At 40.0% G+C, this 19,149-nt stretch overlaps 2 protein-coding genes across 3 annotated transcripts in view; one reads left to right on the top strand and one right to left on the bottom strand.

Annotated features, from left to right (window-relative positions):
* CT83 (cancer/testis antigen 83) overlaps positions 1-6,234 on the top strand; it is a 60,158-nt gene extending 53,924 nt beyond the window's left edge. The window contains exons 1-2 of one of the 2 annotated variants that reach the window (XM_040467959.1): positions 3,914-4,212; positions 5,529-6,234. In XM_040467959.1, the coding sequence (XP_040323893.1) occupies positions 4,138-4,212; positions 5,529-5,834 (381 nt within the window). In that variant the 5' untranslated portion in view covers positions 3,914-4,137 and the 3' untranslated portion in view covers positions 5,835-6,234. Of the gene's footprint in view, positions 1-3,913; positions 4,213-5,528 lie in introns of those variants that run through there. The other variant, XM_040467958.1, reaches the window with a different exon arrangement.
* Positions 6,235-6,422: 188 nt separating this feature from the next.
* The window catches only part of SLC6A14 (solute carrier family 6 member 14), a 25,931-nt gene continuing 13,204 nt past the window's right edge, over positions 6,423-19,149 (bottom strand). Inside the window, exons 8-14 of the mRNA XM_040467973.1 lie at positions 16,111-16,339; positions 14,593-14,718; positions 13,298-13,416; positions 12,768-12,867; positions 12,168-12,277; positions 9,360-9,527; positions 6,423-8,389 (exon numbers count right to left, since the gene is read on the bottom strand). Coding sequence (XP_040323907.1) covers positions 8,243-8,389; positions 9,360-9,527; positions 12,168-12,277; positions 12,768-12,867; positions 13,298-13,416; positions 14,593-14,718; positions 16,111-16,339 — 999 coding nt within the window. The 3' untranslated portion in view covers positions 6,423-8,242. The remainder of the gene's footprint in view (positions 8,390-9,359; positions 9,528-12,167; positions 12,278-12,767; positions 12,868-13,297; positions 13,417-14,592; positions 14,719-16,110; positions 16,340-19,149) is intronic.

Genomic DNA, 19,149 nt, shown 5'->3' with positions numbered 1-19,149 from the left:
TTTAATTTGCTTAGATGTTTGTTTGTTTATTTATTTATTTATTTATTTATTTATTTTTTTAAATTTTTTTTTCCAACGTTTATTTATTTTTGGGACAGAGAGAGACAGAGCATGAACGGGGGAGGGTCAGAGACAGAGGGAGACACAGAATCGGAAACAGGCTCCAGGCTCCGAGCCATCAGCCCAGAGCCCGACGCGGGGCTCGAACTCACGGACCGCGAGATCGTGACCTGAGCCGAAGTCGGACGCTCGACCGACGGAGCCACCCAGGCGCCCCTGTTTATTTATTTTTGAGAGAGACAGCGACAGAATGCGAGTGAGTTGGGGCAGAGAGAGAGGGAGACAGAATCCGAAGCAGGCTCCAGGCTCCGAGCTGTCAGCGCAGAGCCCGACGCGGGGCTCGAACTCACAGACCGCGAGATCACGACCTGAGCCGAAGTCGGAAGCTCGACCGACGGAGCCACCCAGGCGCCCCAAAGGGAGGAATTTTAAGATATAAGCACATGCAGAGATTGACAGTAAAAAGATGGAAAAAGGTATTTCATGCAGCTAGTAATCAAAAGGGAGTGTAAAGTTAAGTTGTTGATTTAAGTCTTTTTAAAATGTATTTGAGGGGCGCCTGGGTGGCGCAGTCGGTTAAGCGTCCGACTTCAGCCAGGTCACGATCTCACGGTCCGTGAGTTCGAGCCCCGCATCAGGCTCTGGGCTGATGGCTCAGAGCCTGGAGCCTGTTTCCGATTCTGTGTCTCCCTCTCTCTCTGCCCCTCCCCCGTTCATGCTCTGTCTCTCTCTGTCCCAAAAATAAATAAACGTTGAAAAAAAAAATTTTAAAAAAATAAAATGTATTTGAAATCTGTTTTTCTAATATTTATTTATTCTGGGGAGAGAGCAAGTGGGGAAGGGGCAGAGAGAAGGGAACAGAGGATCTGGAGTGGGCTCTGCAACGACAGGCAGACCGCAGCGAGCCCGAGGCGGGGTTCGCATTCACGAGCCACAAGATCATGAACTGAGCCACCCAGGTGCCCCTAAGTCCTTTTTTAAAAAGGAAGCACTAAAGCCCATAAATTTCCTGCTCAGCACTGATTTCGCTGCATCTCGCAAACTTTGGTATACTGTATTTTCATGTGCATTTGCACCAAGATATTTCCTAATTTCCTTTCTAATTTCTTCTTTGAGCCATTGGTTGTTTAACAGCCTGTCGTTTAATTGCCACGTGTTTGTGAATTTGCCGGTTTTCCTTCTGCTGTTAATTTCCGGTTTCACCCACTGAGGTTAGAAAAGATACTTTGTATGATTCGGTGTTTTTACATTTATTAAGACGGGTTTTGTGACCTGACATATATGGCCTATCCGAAGAACGTTTCACGTGAACTTGAGAGAAACATGGCGTCACCTATTCTTAGGAACAGTAACAGAGCGAGAAAAAGAACAGACTAAATTCAATGTTGGCAGAAAGATGAAAATAATAGAGGGGAAAAACCTAAACCAAGGATTGTGGATTTGAAGAGATCTAGATGACCCTGGATTCGGTGATGACTTTTTAGATTTAACCCCAAAGGCCCTACTCATGAAAGAAAGAATTGATAAGCTGGATTTTCTTAATACTAAACATTTCTGTTCTGTGAAAGACCTTGTCAAAAAAAAAGGGAAAATACAAGCCATTTGACCGGGGGCGGATATTTGCAAAAGCCGTATCTGATGAAGGACTGTTATCTAAAACATACAAATAACCCATGTTAATAGCAGCATTATTTACAAGGACCAAAAGGTGGAGGCGACATGGTGTCCATCAGTGGATAAATGAGTAAACAAACTGTGAAACATTCGCCAGCCTTAAATGGAAAGAAATTCTGACACATGGCCCAACATGGATGGAACTTGAGGACATTATGTTAAGTGAAATAAGCCAGGCACAACATGACGAATGTTGTGTCACTCTACTCGTCTACTCACTCTACTCCCATGTGGTAGCTATGCTACCTAAATTTGGAGGGACAGAAGGTAAAAATGGTGATTTCGAGGGGCTGGATGGAGGGGACAATAGGCAATTAGTGTTTAATGAGTATAGATTTTCAGTTGGGGAAGATGAAAGAGAGATGGTGGGGATCGAGTGTACTTACAGCCACAGAAGTGCACGCTGAAAATTGTTTAAAATGTGGGGCACGTGGGTGGCTCAGTCGGTTGAGCGTCTGACTTCGGCTCGGACCATGATCTCGCGGTTCATGGGTTCGAGTCCCGCGTCGGGCTCTGTGCTGACGGCTCGGAGTCTGGAGCCTGCTTCGGATTCTGTGTCTCCCTGTCTCTCTCTGCTCCTCCCCTGCTCATGCTCTTGTCTTTCTGTCTCTCAAGAATAAGTAAACATTTAAAAAATAAAGAATTAAAAAAGTTCGTTAAAACGTGAAATTCTCTGTTTTGTATATTTTACCGCAATACAAAATAAATGAAAAAAAAAAAATCAATGATTAGCAACAGGACTGTAATGTGCTTTAAGAGAATATTTTGTAAGTGCTTCGAAGCGTTCCCTTGGATTCCAGTAGGATCAAAATTCAAAATGCTTTGGTCAGAGACAACGTTACTGGGCTACACTCCATTTCATTTGATGAAACGAAGGTGAACAGAGCACCTTATTTTTGCTCATATTCGTTTCCCCAGAATACATCACGGTGCCCACCCTTGACATGGGCGTTGAAGAAGTAAAGCTTTGAAACCATAACTGGGAAATACGTTGAAGGTGAAAAGTGTATAGTTCCTCTCCTTCCTATCGATATGAAGATGTGAGTTATTCCCCAAGCAGCTAGGGGTTGGAGGGTGACACTCATCTTGAGACGACCCTGGCTATTGCCTTTAGCTCTGAGTGTTTCGTTCGTTGTCATCTTGTACATCTACCCGAATTTCTTGTGCATTTCCTGTCAGGTACAGTGATTTCTCTCCCTATCGGCTCGCACTAATATCAATCGGAATACACTGTTCAATTCCTTGAGTGGGAAATATGAAATACTTGATGCTCACAAGTCAGCAAGTACGGGCAGAGGTCCTGAGGATCCGGATGAGGGCAAGCGAATGGGGGTGGCTATCTCAGGACTCACCTCTATGGATTCAAGTCCTGCTTTCGCTCCTGGTTCCCAGTGAGTTTACTTCATGCCTGAACCTGCTTCTGCACTTCTGAAGTGGGCACAGTCTGAAAAAATTCCTATAGCACGAAGTTATTGTAAGAATTACATGGGAGGATGTCCCTGGAATTACTTTTTAGACGGTACAGTAACACGAGGGCACATAATTAGCCCAATGCGGCTAGGGTTGGAACGACTCCTAAAATAGCAATGGGAGTGTGGAGGAGGTTTCTGGCAAAGACTTACACAGTTTGTGGGTAACTGCTTCTCACAGTACCTCCAAATCTTTCTGGACTTGCTTTTGAAATGAACGGAGTGGCTTGCAGCAAAGACAAACCTGTCTTAAGCGAGAAAGAAAAGGAGGGACGAGCACTGTTTAAAACTCGTGTTTCGGGGCGCCTGGGTGGCGCAGTCGGTTAAGCGTCCGACTTCAGCCAGGTCACGATCTCGCGGTCCGCGAGTTCGAGCCCCGCGTCGGGCTCTGGGCTGATGGCTCAGGGCCTGGAGCCTGTTTCCGATTCTGTGTCTCCCTCTCTCTCTGCCCCTCCCCCATTCATGCTCTGTCTCTCTCTGTCCCAAAAATAAATAAACGTTGAAAAAAAAAATTTAAAAAAAAATAAAATAAAATAAAACTCGTGTTTCATCAGGCCGTTTGGCGTCTGTGTTTCTACCCTGTTTCAGCTGCCCGGAAATCCCAAACGCCCCCGTTGCCTCTCGCGGCCCTCGCCAACAACCTGACGCAGCACCCAGGTAGGCCATGGCAGGTACCGCCTGCTTCCGGGTTTGACGTCATCAGATTGTGACGTAGCGCCCTCACGGAAGCGCTCAATTGTGAGGGCGGCACGCGCCTGTTAGACTATGTGAAGCCAAAGGCTGAGGCGACTCCCAGTTGCACCGAGCGGTGCGGGACGCTTAGCATCGTGGCCCGTGGCTTCCATACTCGGGGGGACGACTAGGGTCCCCTGCTTCCCAACTGCCAGTCTTGTGCCTCCGTGGCCTAGAGGGGAGGAGAGGCCGAAGAGAAAACATGAGCATGCTGTTGCTTCTACTGAGTTTTATCGTGTTCGCTTTACTGCTTGTCGTCTGGAAGAGCCGCTTTCAGGTAAAGTGTGTAAGAGAAATTGGAATTGGATGCAGTCAGGTGGTCGGTGGAGGGGGAGGGAGGTGTTTGTGAATAGAAAGATACTAAAACAGTAAACTAAGAGTAAGGGGAGGTCGCCTCATTCTTCGAAGAGTCCCGGATGTTTACCCCCGCACTTCCCTCTTCTTGACCAACCATTCGACAGCCGTGGTCTGTTGGAAAAAGCCCCAAGTCACTAAGTAACATGGTCAGCGTTTCATCCACTTGAAAAGTAGAGCTGAAAGGGCCCACGCTCCGCCGTCGCCTCCTGTTTTAAGAATCTATTCCTTCTCTAGCTTCTACTACCCCTTAGGTTGGTTTGCGTCTTTCTCCCCTGGTTTCAGCCATCTTTATGACAGGTTTTTGGGCATTCGCAAATAATTCAGTTCAAACTGTGGGTTTCCTGGTGATATTTAAAGTTGCAAATGACTTTAGGGCTTTAGTGGTCCTCTGAGATAAGGATCAGGGTCCAAGTATAAACCTACTGGACTGTCCAGGAAATGTAAGCCCAAAATACAACATTTTGATATTAAGAGGCTACTTTATACAAATTTTTTTTTCAGTCTTTGGGAAGAGTGTATTTCCAAATCAGTGTTGTTGTTCAACGGATTTTCAATCACTTAGGGGGGGGGACAATCAGTTCATTTTGCTACCCAAGACTAAGCATCTTATTTGATAGTTCAAGTTGACCCTTGAACAACATAGGTTTGAACTTCGTGGGTCTTTATACTCTGATTTTCTTTTGATACAGTACACTACTATAAATGTATTTCCCCTTCCTTACTATTTTCTTTTTTTTAATTTTTTTTTAAAGTTTTCTGTTTATTTTTGAGAGAGCAGATGCACGCTAGCAAGCAGAGGAGGGGCAGAAAGAGAGGGGGACACAGGATCCACTGGGGGCTCTGCCCCGACAGCAGAGAGCCGGATGTGGGGCTCCAACTCACGGACTGTGAGATCATGACCTGAGCCGAAGGCAGATGCTTAACTGACTGAGTCACCCAGGCGCCCCCCCCTACAATTTCTTAATAACATTTTCTTTTCTCTAGCTTACTTTATTGTAAAAATACAGTATGTAATACAGACACAAAATACGTGTTAATCGACTATGCTGTCTGTAAGGCTTCTGGTCAACAATAGGCTATTAGTAGTTAAGTTTGGGGGGAGTCAAAAGTTCCATATGGGTTTTTGACTGCCCAGGGAATCAATGTCTTTAACCTCCCACTGTGTTCAAACATCAGCTGTATTTGGAAATTGCTAGACTCAATAACCTACATATGTATAATGTCCTTCCCTTACAGAGCAGCGTTGGTGAAATGTCATCCAGTTCGACCTCTCTTGCACTAGTAAGAGCAACCTCTTCTACTGGGTCAACTAAGAGCAATACTGATAATCTTTCAGTCGACAGCATCTCTCGTGGTATCTTAATTAATTCCCCACACACGATAGCCATGCAGAAGCGAATATTGATAAACCTCAGGATCGTGGAATACAAGCTGGCTGAATTGGAACATTTCCTAATTATCAAGGGTTTAAATGGTACATTAGCTAACTGTAAATCCACTGACAGGCTTAGAGAATGTAATGAGAGTGAAGGCAATCATTAAAAGCACTTTGAGTGAATTCATTTGATTATATGTATTCATACCACATGAATTGTTGTTTAGAAGGGGAGGGGTTGCCAAGTCAGGTACAAAATCCAGACATTTATAAATTCGCTTTTACTGACATTTAAAGAATTGATTACATGTTTTATATGTGTATACATCTATATATATATTATATATATGTAAATATGTTATTTAATATGTATAAATGTTTATTATATATTTATATAAAATAGATAAACGTACTGGGCAAGGAATGAAAGCACAATAGAGAATAACAGGTCCAAAGGTTTGCTTTAAAAAAATAAGCTACAGTAAAAATATAGTTAAGATATAGTGATTTTAATTTCATTCACGTGTGAAAAAGAGTTTTGGTGTACAATAAAATATTGCAAATGTCTTTTTGCACTAAAGGAAATGGGATCTTGGGGCGCCTGGGTGGCTCAGTTGGTTAAGCATCCGACTTCAGCCAGGTCACGATCTCGCGGTCCGTGAGTTCGAGCCCCGCGTCGGGTTCTGTGCTGACAGCTCAGAGCCTGGAGCCTGCTTCGGATTCTGCCCCTCTCCCTCTGCCCCACCCCTGCTCGCACTCTGTCTCTCTCAAAAATAAATAAACATTAAAAAAAATTAAAACCAAAAAAGAAGTAGGATCTGATGGAACTCTATTCATGGGATACTCCCTCACCACTGTTGAATCTGTGTTAACAGGAGCTGTCATGGAGCACCCTAAAATTTGACAGGCATTGTTAAGATCTCGTTTTATACACTTGCCGAGATAGTCACACAAACTCTTTACTCCTTGCAGTCAGCTCTTGAAAGGGATTGCCTCCCCATCACCCTCTCCCCCACCAATTTGGTATCATTTCCTTAGAAATGTGCCTAACGCTCCCCTGAATTGCAAGATTCACCTATAGAAAATGGCACGCGTTTTTCTATTTGGTGAAAAATCGACGCCTCCGATGGCACCAAAATATAATGATGGGATGCATGTAGTGTAATGTGGACTAAGAATCAGAAAAAGTATTTCTAAACTCTCATCAGCCATCTATTTCCAATATTTTATAAAATCCAGTGTAAGTGAGGAATTAACCTGTTGAAGTTCACTAACAGCATTTGACTTACCCTCAAAGAAAATCCTTAAAATACCGAACACAAGTTTATGTTATATATTTGTACATAGCTCCTTGAGACTTTTCAATCATAAGCCTATCTGTTTACCTACTTCCTGGCCCTTCCCCCAAATAAGTTACCAGTCTAAATTTAATACCTTAATCTCTTCCTCCCTTAATCTTCAGTAGAAAAGAAGAGGAAAAGGAATTTAAAATGTATCCGAAATTAAGGCGTAAAATGATTCCTTTCCTTCTTCACTTGCCAACAACAAAAAGCCAGAAGAAATAGTGATGCAGTTCGTAAACTTTTTTGAACCACAGATCCCTTTGGTATTCTGTTGAAAGCTGTACATTCTCTCCCCAGAAAAATGCATGTACACATACACATAGAAAGATACTATGTATAATGTCAGTTTTAAATGTTCTCTGAAGCCCTAGTTAAGAACCTTTAAGAATAGCTGAAAAGTTTCTTGCATATTTCAGCAATGTTCATCGTCCCAGGCTGTGAGGTTTAAACCAGTGGTCAGTAATACCTAATCGATGTATGAACCTGCCAATGATATGTTTTCATTATCTTCTGTAAGGAAACTGGGACATAGGACTTTCTAATTGCCTTCCTTCATTCTTGACAAGTTTGACAGATTTATCTCCTATAAGTATGTAAATAAGTTACCACGTGTACATAGTAACTTACTCAAATAAGACAAACATTTTGCTTCATCTCTTAACTATATATTACAATCATAAGATCTTAGATTTGATCGAAGCCATTGTATTAAACTACAGTGCTCATATACACAGTCCATTTTCCGCATATATGTATAGCATTTATAGTTGAATAAGGCCTTCAACTTTAATACTTTCTTTTAAATATACTGATTTTATTTTCCCCAGCTTTATGGAAAAGAAAGCTTGTATACTAAGAAAATACAGCAAACAATTTTTTAAAACTTGTATAATAGAAAATATAACAATTTTCTAAATAACCGGCTCAAAATAAAGTCTTCAGCATATTAGAAAAATATTATGGTAATATTTACAAAAGTGTTATTGTGAAATAGAGACAGCTGCGTATGTGTTATACAGATAGATGATCTAAAAAGAAATATAATAATCACATTGTTAAGTATTAGTAGATTCACATTATATCACATTCCTGCTTAAATGGGAAAACAAGTTTATACTATTATGGACATAGTATATACATTTTTCTACTCAATTAACCTACAAATAAATAAAATTTTCCTTGATTCTAAAGTTATCACTTTACATGACCACATCTGTTTAAAACATTAGATCTCATTCTGGTTTTCTACTGCCGCTGACAGTAGGTATTTCATGGTCAGTCTCTTTTTTAGGATCTATCATGTCTTTGTATCTCTCCCCACGATGTCGTTCCAGGTACGGACCCCAGTTAGAAGCTGGTCTACAACAGCTTACGATGCGCTGAAAAGAAAAAAAAAAAAAAAAAGCATGTTTTAGACCATATCAAATATCAAACCGTATTTCCTTTGCAGAATATTAAGTTTCCTCGCTAAGCAAAATGACCTAGGAACCACAGAAAAGTCAAAAGTGATCATCAAAATTCTTAATATAGTGTGCTAAAAAAAATGATACTCAAAGTTAACTAGTTGTTAATAGAATTACATTGACTACAAGACAAAAATAACCGAGCCTACGAATGATTTTAAGAGGAAGTGTATGAGCCCATTACTCCACGTCTTTTCACTGAATTCTCCGACATTGCTGTTCTTCCCTGAGAGTGAGAGTCAGGTGAGGATTTAATCCAGTGTCTGCCTGCGAGGTTTCGAGGTTTCGAGAACCAAAGAAAGAGAACCCTGGGGTCAAACCATTGATCTGGATGGGCTTGGGAAGTTATTTAAAACCTGACTCCTGACGTTTGTCCCAGTCATTGTCCTAGTGAGATGTCCTAATCAACTCCATCCCCCTGGGCCTCCGTGCAAGAGGGATCACTCAGGGTCTAGATGGGGTGCGAGATCATTTACCAGGCTTTTTCAAGTCTGCACACGCTATTAGGACATGCGTTATAACCGGACAATGCTTTTAAAGTGAAGATCGTAGATCTAAAGCAAAAAGGTCATTTGCCTCGTGTCCTCTTCAGGGACAACTCAGCACAAGTATAAATGGCATAACTTGTACGTGCCGAACACTCTTAATAGGGCCTGAGGATACAGCAGCAAGCAACATAGGACTCCTCCCTAAAGGAGCTTATAATCTAGTACAAGACACACAGATATATAAATATAAAGCAATGTTATGTACACAGTAGTCAGATGATTGTATCAGGCGTAGAAGTAGCCTAAAGGCTCATAATCCCCTCTTACCACCGTATGAGTAATCTTCATGCGGATCATAAGTACTCTATTTAAAGAATAAATAATATAAATGTGCTTACTTGGAAGATAGTTCCTTCAGCTTGAATTATTTTTACGACGGCCATAACTGGAATCCAAATAATGCAGAAAATAATCATACACCAGCCTAGAGCAACTCCCCAGTCAGGGTACGGAATTTTGGCATAATTAGGCCTATGAAATTTCACCAATGACCAGATCAAAATTGCCTGTGAAAATAAAGTATGAACAAACAATGCTAAAGATTAGACTTTATTGCACTAGTGATTTCTGTTGCACCAACTGTGAGGCATTTGATCCCCTTCCTTGGAAATAATCCACCAAAAGCAATTACAATGAAGATACACTCAAGCGACTAAAATAACCCAGTAACCAGCCAGAAGATAATTCTAAATGAACCAATCTAAGTAACTTGCATTTGACTTTGAATAGATTCTTCCAAAACGAGCACCTCCATATCTGTGCAAAAGGTGCAAATAAATACTTGTGCCACATGTGTTTCAATTCTCAGGAAATATATCAGGCTGAAAGTAAAATAATACCTGAAAATTTCTGTCCTTGACCTTTTAACTTTAATTTACAATAGTATGGTTTTATTCCGTGCCATAAGCTAGCCAGCGTATAGGAGAATGTAAAGTACCCTTTAGTGAACAGGCTTTGCTCCCTTGCTTAGCAATTGTTTCTATTATCTCCCACTGCACAGGGCAGTCCTTACGCCACACCTGAAACACACACGCATTCACACACATTTGGTACGTATTTACCAAAGCACACGTCACCTCCAGCCTCTCTGGCAGAGAAAAACAAGCTCAATGTATGTATGGGCAAAGCAGTGAAATCGGAATCTTAACAGTGAAAAGACTGAAGTTGAGGTCAAGTTAAAAAAAAAAAAACCTTTGGGGCGCCTGGGTGGCGCAGTCGGTTAAGCGTCCGACTTCAGCCAGGTCACGATCTCACGGTCCGGGAGTTCGAGCCCCGCGTCAGGCTCTGGGCTGATGGCTTGGAGCCTGGAGCCTGTTTCCGATTCTGTGTCTCCCTCTCTCTCTGCCCCTCCCCCATTCGTGCTCTGTCTCTCTCTGTCCCAAAAATAAATAAACGTTGAAAAATAAAAAAAAAAAAATCTTTAAAAAAATCTAGACATGTTGCCACATTAAATCTAACTCTTTAGAAATCTGTAAAGCAAACAAAACTAAATAAACAAAAGCCAGAGTCACCTCCTAGTTTCTCTAGATTTAGCTGTCTTTGTTTTACTAAAACCAGTGGAGAAATAGAATGTAAGAATCTTTATCAAATAGCTATTCGAGTTTAATATTAAAATTAAATAGGTTAATTCCATTCATTTAAGTAATTTAAATGTATTTCCCAATTGCCATAATTTTTTACATAACTACAAGAGAATGGATGAGGGATCCGGGAGAGTATCCATGACCTCACATGACTTTATACAAAATAGATGGTAATGTATAACCCTTAATATTTAATACTTTTGCATTTGAAATTAAATCCCATTGTCAAAGCTGTGTAATCGATGAAAACTAGCTGGCTAAAAAGTATAGTGAGGTCTTCTAAATTGATAAAGGGCTTATTTGATTATGGAGACTTGTCAAATGAGGAAAACAATATTTAGTAGCACAGTCAAAATCGTTTAGCTAGAATATGGGGCGTCTGAAATATTTTGATTGAGTACATCCAGTCCCAAACTGCTCGCTACTTGAAACTGACCTTATGAAATGTAAATAAATAAGTAAATAAATAAATCTTAACACCCTCTAAAACAAACATAATATTTCAGATGTGAAGCAAATTCTGGATCAAATTATTTAATGCATGAAGACAGTGAGAACCAACAGATGTCCCCTTATGAATTTTTGCCACCTCCCCATCTCTACCAAGACAGTAATCCTCCATCCTGTGAAATGTTTTTGTCAATCAGTCATTTACTGCGCTGAACTGTTCTTTAAAGGTTTCCTGTTTATTATGCCGTGTCTGTCCAGTAAGATCTCTTTTGCTTTCCCTCGGTTCTTAAATAGTACCCATTGTTGAATTTAACATGAACCATTGCCTCTGTTGACAGCGGTGAGTTTCTTTTAGCCATTTCAGATCGTAAATACCTTCCCATACAGAGAAAAATTATGCATTAAAATCTGAGTGTTGCTTCTTAGCAATTTGCATATTTAGATCGCATTCCTTGAAGACAAGAGCCTGCGTCTTAGCAGAGAGGTTAGGAACATTGTAGATGACTCGGCGTATTTTTAGGGAACGGGCAAATGAACCATTTCTACTTATTCTATTGAGAATTTTTAAATATGTAAGGTCTGTAAGTCTATAGGAGCCTGTTCTTTTTCTCAAATGGTAAATGTTTAAACCTATAGCCTCAAAAGCAATATTGCAAAGGCGTTTTAATTTAGGCCACTTGCAGGTGCCAGTCATAAAGCAAAAGTTGGAAGCCATTAATTTATGACATTAGTTTGCTTTATTGTCTCTGATATGAATTATTCTTCAAGTTTATATTAGAAATGTTATATATATATATATATAACATTTATTTATTTACTTATTTATTTAAACATTTTATTTTTTTTTTCAACATTTATTTATTTTTGGGACAGAGAGAGACAGAGCATGAACGGGGGAGGGGCAGAGAGAGAGGGAGACACAGAATCGGAAACAGGCTCCAGGCTCCGAGCCATCAGCCCAGAGCCCGACGCGGGGCTCGAACTCACGGACTGCGAGATAGTGACCTGGCTGAAGTCGGACGCTCAACCGACTGCGCCACCCAGGCGCCCCTACATTTATATATAATAATATATATATTATTGATATCAAATTCATGGCATATTAATACTTACAATCAGAAGAAGAGGTGTAATGACAAACCAGCAAGCTCTCCACCAAAGCCAGAATATGCCCTTTTTTGCTCCAATCATCATTTCTATATCTTCAATGAATCTGTTCCCACCTTAAAAAAAAAAAAAAAAAGTACGTTCAGCCCTTGCTCACATTTTCTTCCTTTAATTTTTTTTTTCAACGTTTATTTATTTTGGGGACAGAGAGAGACAGAGCATGAACGGGGGAGGGGCAGAGAGAGAGAGAGGGAGACACAGAATCGGAAACAGGCTCCGGGCTCCGAGCCATCAGCCCAGAGCCCGACGCGGGGCTCGAACCCCCGGACCGCGAGATCGTGACCTGGCTGAAGTCGGACGCCGAACCGACTGCGCCACCCAGGCGCCCCTACATTTTCTTCCTTTAATCATCGTGGCCCCGAATTATCTTTCTATCTAAACATTTTCCTATACCGCAGCAATGGAGTATACGCTTTTAACTACAGTAGCTTTGTTATCAATTTTCCCAGTTATATTATACTCTACTATTACGGTAAACATAATGAAAAGGAACCAAACTGAATTACTGTAATGAAATGTGTAGGTAATTCTGTAGTTACTGTTTACCGTAAATCCAGATGATTCCTATTATTTCCAGTATAGCCGCAATCAAAATGCCCCATCCAGCACAGAAGTGGTCAATCAGATGAACCCAGTAAATTCCAGCCTACAAAGAGAATACCAAATCACCTCTGAGTATATTTTAATTCTTTTTATGACTGACGAAGTCTTTAAAGTGAATCTATTCATTTGCTTTTCACAAATGCTCCTTGGTTTCACCTGTGCTAAGATGTGAAACAAGAACATTTTCAAATGTAAAGACCAAATGTGGCTTTAAATATCGCAAAAGGGATATGTGACTTCATTGTAATTGGCGAAGTTGTCCATTATTGGGTCTCCTCCCCTCTTCAAAATAGACTGCCCATTGAAATTGTGCTATAATGGGGAAAAAAAAACTGGGCTAAAACTCATAAACCCTTGATCCAAGGCAGACTTAGACTTGTCATGGAACATCCTCTTAAACCTTTGTTTCCTCATGTGGATTACGAAGTACATTCCAACGAATGATTTGTCTGTGTAAAAATACTATAGTATACCTGAGTCACACAGACGAGACCAAGGAGAAACAGCACCAAGCAGCAACCCAAAGTTATAGGAACCCTCATTTTCTTCATCACTTTGGGAAATAAATCTTGGATCGTTGTTGTAATCGTTTCTTCAGAAGGGGAGAAAAATGGCGGGTTAATGTCAACTCACTTGCCGATAGTTTTAATCCAAGAATTCCACTTCTATTAATCACATTTACAAATATGTGAAGAGAATATACTCTGGGTCCTACTCCCGGCTTTTAAAAATCCATAGTGTCCTTTCTCTTTGCAGTCACCACTTGTTGGTTCTGATAAAAAACCGAGCGCGGCCCTCTTCATTTGTTGGTTCTAGTCTGTTTTTTAAGGCTTTTCGTTGGTGGTAACTACAAGGTAACAGATCTCTGGGGCTGAAGTAGTTTGCAAGAGGGTTATGGGGAAGGAAGAATTCTAGAACTTTTAAATAAGGTGAATATTTGAATAAATACCATGGAGACAGAAAGGCCTTCCAGGTTTAAGAAATAAATGGGTTCGTGAAACAATCCTGGCTAAAAATAGAAGGTTGTATGACCGAAAGGATTAAGATGCAGGTTTAAAATGTTCAAGGGCTTCGAAAGTCAACTAGAGAAAGCCAGACTTTATACTGTGCAGAGTTAAGTAGTAAAATATTTTATGTAAGAGTGATACGATGAAGAATGTTCCAGAATTTCTAGCTGTGTACCCTAGGGAAAATCCCCATGTGTACGCAGAGCCATGTGCCAGACTAATGTGCGTGAGTTTTAAAAGTGGAAACAATCCAAATGGCCATCATTATGGGGACAGATTGTGAATTAACTAGATCTACATGAGCACGTGTCAACAAAGGTTCACAATACATGTAAAAAAAAACAACCGTCAGGGTGACATGTATGCTATGAGACTTCACGTTTATGTGACAAAATTTTATCTAGGTGTTATTTATGGATACATATGTAGCGTCTACAAACATAGACTGAGTGCCACACATAATCCGTGGTGACAGTTGCTGCTAGGAAGGAAGAAATGTGAATCGTATTCGGGACAGAAACACAGGGAGCTTCAATTTCATTTCTGAAGCAAATATAAAGTCTTAAACGCCTGTTCCTTTCGGGTGTCTACGGCGTGAGTGCTTTGTATTTTTCTGTATTTAAAATCAAGTTAGAAAGAATTTGCAGGCTCTAAGAGTAACAGCTGACGAGGACAACAAGGATAGGAAAAGGATATTTTCAAGCAGGGGAAACATGAGTAAAATATAAGAGGGATATGTTAACCCTGGAAGGATTACTTACCAATGGATGCAAACTGAGAGTCGAGACCCAAAGTCAAAAGCATGAAGAAAAATAATATGGACCAAAATGGCCCACCTGGGAGTTGGGCTAGAGCTTCTGGATAAGCAATGAACGCCAGATCAAAACCTAAGAAAAATGTATGACATGGAATTTAAATTAGTTGCCAAAGAGTTCACATATTTGGACAGTTTCAACATAAGATACTAGAAAACTTTCATTTTAATTTGGCAACCCCATCCATGGTATACATTCTTGAGCAACTATTTCATTTCCACTTTTAAAAATATTTGACTTGGTTGTTCAGTTGATGCGATAACGTGAGCACGTGACAAGAATTACGCTAGTGAGAAAAATTTTCTAAGTGGCACATGTCTCACATAAGAAATCTTAACTATTTCAACGATTTTGTTTAACCAAATTTCATGTTTTTAAAGATTTGTGAAGAATAACGACGGTCTTACACTCCAGGAATCTAAAGGAAGTCGCCTTAGCCTAGAAAGTCTGAAAGAATTACGCTATCGAGAAAGATATGTTTATGGAACTACCTTTCTAGTCTTCGGCCGTCTCTCCAAATGTTCACCCGGAATCACTATTTGTAGCGGCATTTTAATTAGTATACGGACACTTGCAAGATTGTATGTAACTAAACTAGAAACTGACTCTTATTTCATATTTGATGTATATTAATTTTAGAGGTGCTTTTGAATTTTTTCCAAGTAGGTGGTACTTAGTTTTAAGTATGTTGAGTTTCTCCAGACTCCCAGAGGACTGGCCTTGCATTCAGGAGAATTAGCTGTGAGCCTGTACTGTGTCACTATCCGTCCCTCCTCTGGAAGTGAGGAGCTGGACATTGGATTATCCATAAGGTCCCTTCTAGTCCTAACATTCTATTCTCCTGCATTGGTCTCTCCATCAAATGCTAGCCATAAATAAAAATTTAAGGAGGAATTCCTACTACTAAGGACCCTAGAATTCTTTTCCTGAGAATCTCAGCCAGATAATTAAGCATCCCTAGCTAATGGCTTTAAAGCTAGGAAGTTCATTAATCAGGTTCCTTTAAAGCTGGACACTCAAAGTCACTTGGGTTTCTATCTATACGAGATCTGATGTGTCTTAAAAGTTCAGACACAATACTGTACTTGCACTCATACAGTCATATATATATGAACACACACATGTATATATACACACACATATATGAAGATAACGCAGGTAAAGGCACGCATGATGCCTGATACTTGTGATTGTACAATAAGTAGTTCATGTTAAGGACTAAACAGAATTCAATAAAAATATCTTCTTAAACAATTGTTCCCTAATATAGTCCTGTGTTCCGAGATCATCCGAGAAGTACCACATCATTAAAACAATCAAATTACCTAAGATGAAATGAGCAAGAAAATGCAACGCCCTTAATCCTGCTTGAGTGCTTTCAGTAAATTGCTATAAAATGTATTAGTGTTTCCTAAATGAGCTGCACTGAATTAATCAAAGTTATTAATATATAGCGTTACATACCTGATTTTACAACTTGAGAGACCTCCTTTCCCGATATATGAGCCATGTGTCCCAATATAGAAAAAATAGCAAATCCGGCGAACACGCTCGTGAGGCAATTTGTCAAACAAACTACAATGGCATCTGAGAAGCAGTTGTTATTGAACTTATTGTAAGATGATAGAGCAACTAAGCCGCCCCAAGCCACCGAAAGGGAGTAAAATATTTGAGTGGCCGCGTCTTTCCAAACCTATAAGAAAAAGCAATTTAGTATTTCAAAACATGCACTTTAAATGTTATACTTCTGTAAAATATGTTTATATATACAAATGAGTGAATATGAGTAGTAAGGAAGTAAACGCCACCTACCCACTGCTCAGCTTAAAAAGGAAAAAGTTACCAGTGTTCGAAAGCCTCCAAGCACCCTTTTCTGACATCACCCTTCAACTTCCAGTGGTAACTGCTACCCTGACTTGTGTGTGTATGACTTCCTTGTTCTCCTTTATATTTTTTAACTAGATAAATGTGTCTACCCAAACAACACGGCATTTACCGGAGTTTACAGAAAAGTTTTCTTAATGCCTTGGAAACTTGCACAACTTGCCTTTTTTCATTCAGTGTTGTAGGAGATTTCTCCATTATCAATTTGAACCAAATGCAATTTCAATTTTGTGAGTCAAAACTGAAAACATATTGACAGATTCATAAGGTTTAGTTAAAGGTACATGGTTTTGAACACTTGTAAACATATTTTTAATGTTTATTTTTGAGAGAGAGAGAGAGAGAGACAGAGTGCAAGCGGGGGAGGGGCAGAGAGAGAGGGAGACACCAAATCCGAAGCAGGCTCCAGGCTCTGAGCTGTCAGGACAGAGCCCGACGTGGGGCTCGAACTCACAGACTGTGAGATCATGACCTGAGCTGAAGTCGGACGCTTAACCGACTGAGCCACCCAGGCGCCCCTGTTCATGAATCTATTTCTGAGACTACTGTCCCAACTGGTCAGAAAGAATGTGACCAGAGACTATGGAACAGCACGTTGTTTCAATTCCTATAGCGTTATGATATTGTTTCATATCTGGTAGAACAGGTGTTCTTTACTTCTTCAAAAACACCTTTCTTCTTTTGCCTTTTTCTCCTTCACATACGCTTTACTATCGGCTTTCCAGGTCTAAGGAAGACCGTGCTGCAATCCTGATGAAAATTCTACTGACTCTACACATCAATTTGGGGACAACAGAAACATATCAATTCTTAACAAGGCATCCCTTAGATCACCAATTCCCTTATCCTGTGTTTGTTTGATTAGAGCCTCATGTAGCCGGCCTCAAGTCTTTAACAGCCTCCCCCTCACGTCATCTAATCCTACCCCTTTACCAATCTGCCTTTCACAGTGTACCCCTCCTAGATCATTGCTAAAGGACAATAATTAATCATAGAAGTGAATCAAAGTGAATCCATTTTAACAGTGAAATTCTGTAGATCTAACACGACCCAAAGGAAAAAAAAAAAACCCTAATTGTGTAGATTTCAAATAATAAGACCGGCCAAGATTTGGGCAAAAGCGGGGGTTTTTTTAGTCCATCTAAACACAGGACTGCTCAGTGAAAGGCAGGCACTAGAATATGGTGACAAAGAGCATAGCCCTGTAGTCGCGAAGAATGAAGTTTACATCCAATATCTCTCACTGTCCTTGACTTCACTTTATATAATGATTTTTTTAAATTTTTTTAACGTTTATTTATTATTGAGAGACAGAGACAGAGAGAGAGAGAGCACAAGCAGGGGAGGGGCAGAGAGAGGAGGAGACACAGAATCCGAAGCAGGCCCAGGCTCCGAGCCATCAGCACAGAGCCTGACGCGGGGCTCGAACCCACAAACTGTGAGATCATGACCTGAGCCAAAGTCGGACGCTCAACCGACTGAGCCACCCAGGCGCCCCTATATAACGTTTTTAAGCCTGTTTGTTCATCTGTAAAATGGAGATGGTGATGAAGATGATGATGATGATGATGATAAAATAAATCAAAAGAACAAAATATATACAATTATTATTATTGATGTCCTAGGGATGATGTGTGAGAATTTACTAAGATAGTATCTGTAAAGCAATTAGGATGCTCAATGGTAGCTATGATTGCTATTAAGGAAAATAATCATAAATTGATACTTGGTTTCTTTTATGGAAATTAAAAACTCTAATTCCCCCCTTGAAAAGTATGTAATCTATTTCCAATTTCAATAGGAATAAAAGTTGTCAGGGAGTAAAATATTACTAGGTCTTCAGAATAGAGTTTGATGTTAGATAATAATCTATATTATAATTACTTTGTAATGGCAGGAAGCCAGTAGAAAGCAAAATGGATGGATGGATGGATGGATGGACGGATGGATAGATGGATGGATAGGCAGGATAAGATAGATAGATGATAGATAGATACATACATACATAGATAGATGGTAGATAATGGTTATTTCACTTATTCTAACAAAATCATTAGAAATGAAATGCTCATTTCTTAGGCAGCTGTACATTTTAAGAGATGAACAACGTGGTTATGTTGATCTCTCAACTGCTTTTACTTGACACATTTTGTATGCATATGTGAGTTAAGGGGATCTTAGAAATGAGTGTGGCAGGTCTGGGTTCTATGAAAATGCTAGATGTGTACCTAAGGTTGCAAATAAGAGTGAAGCAAAATTCCAAACATAGTTATAATCTCCATATCTATCAATCTCATAGCTATCTACAAAATTATTGATTTTGGGATTCAAAAACCTTAATTCAAGATGCACCAGCTGGCTGTGTAAACTTAACTAAATGTGACTCTTTCTGGGTTTTAATTTCATCACTATAAAATGAAGGAGTTAGCAAAATCATCACTGAAGACCAGAAGAGTCTTCTAGCTATGAATGTGTGTGGTCCTCTGCTCTCCTAAAGACTGTAACAGAGTTCAGATAGCCAAAGAAAAGGAAAAAATATATATATTTGTGATCCCAGGCTCAGAATACAGATTATGAGAAATAAAAAAAAATCTAAGAACTAATTCTCATTACCAGCAA

This window comes from Herpailurus yagouaroundi, unplaced genomic scaffold (assembly GCF_014898765.1).
Source record: "Herpailurus yagouaroundi ecotype Mexico unplaced genomic scaffold, PumYag 67641, whole genome shotgun sequence".
NCBI lineage: Eukaryota > Metazoa > Chordata > Mammalia > Carnivora > Felidae > Herpailurus > Herpailurus yagouaroundi.
Note: the sequence above shows the minus strand (reverse complement) of the source record. Positions and strands in the feature narration are given on the sequence as shown.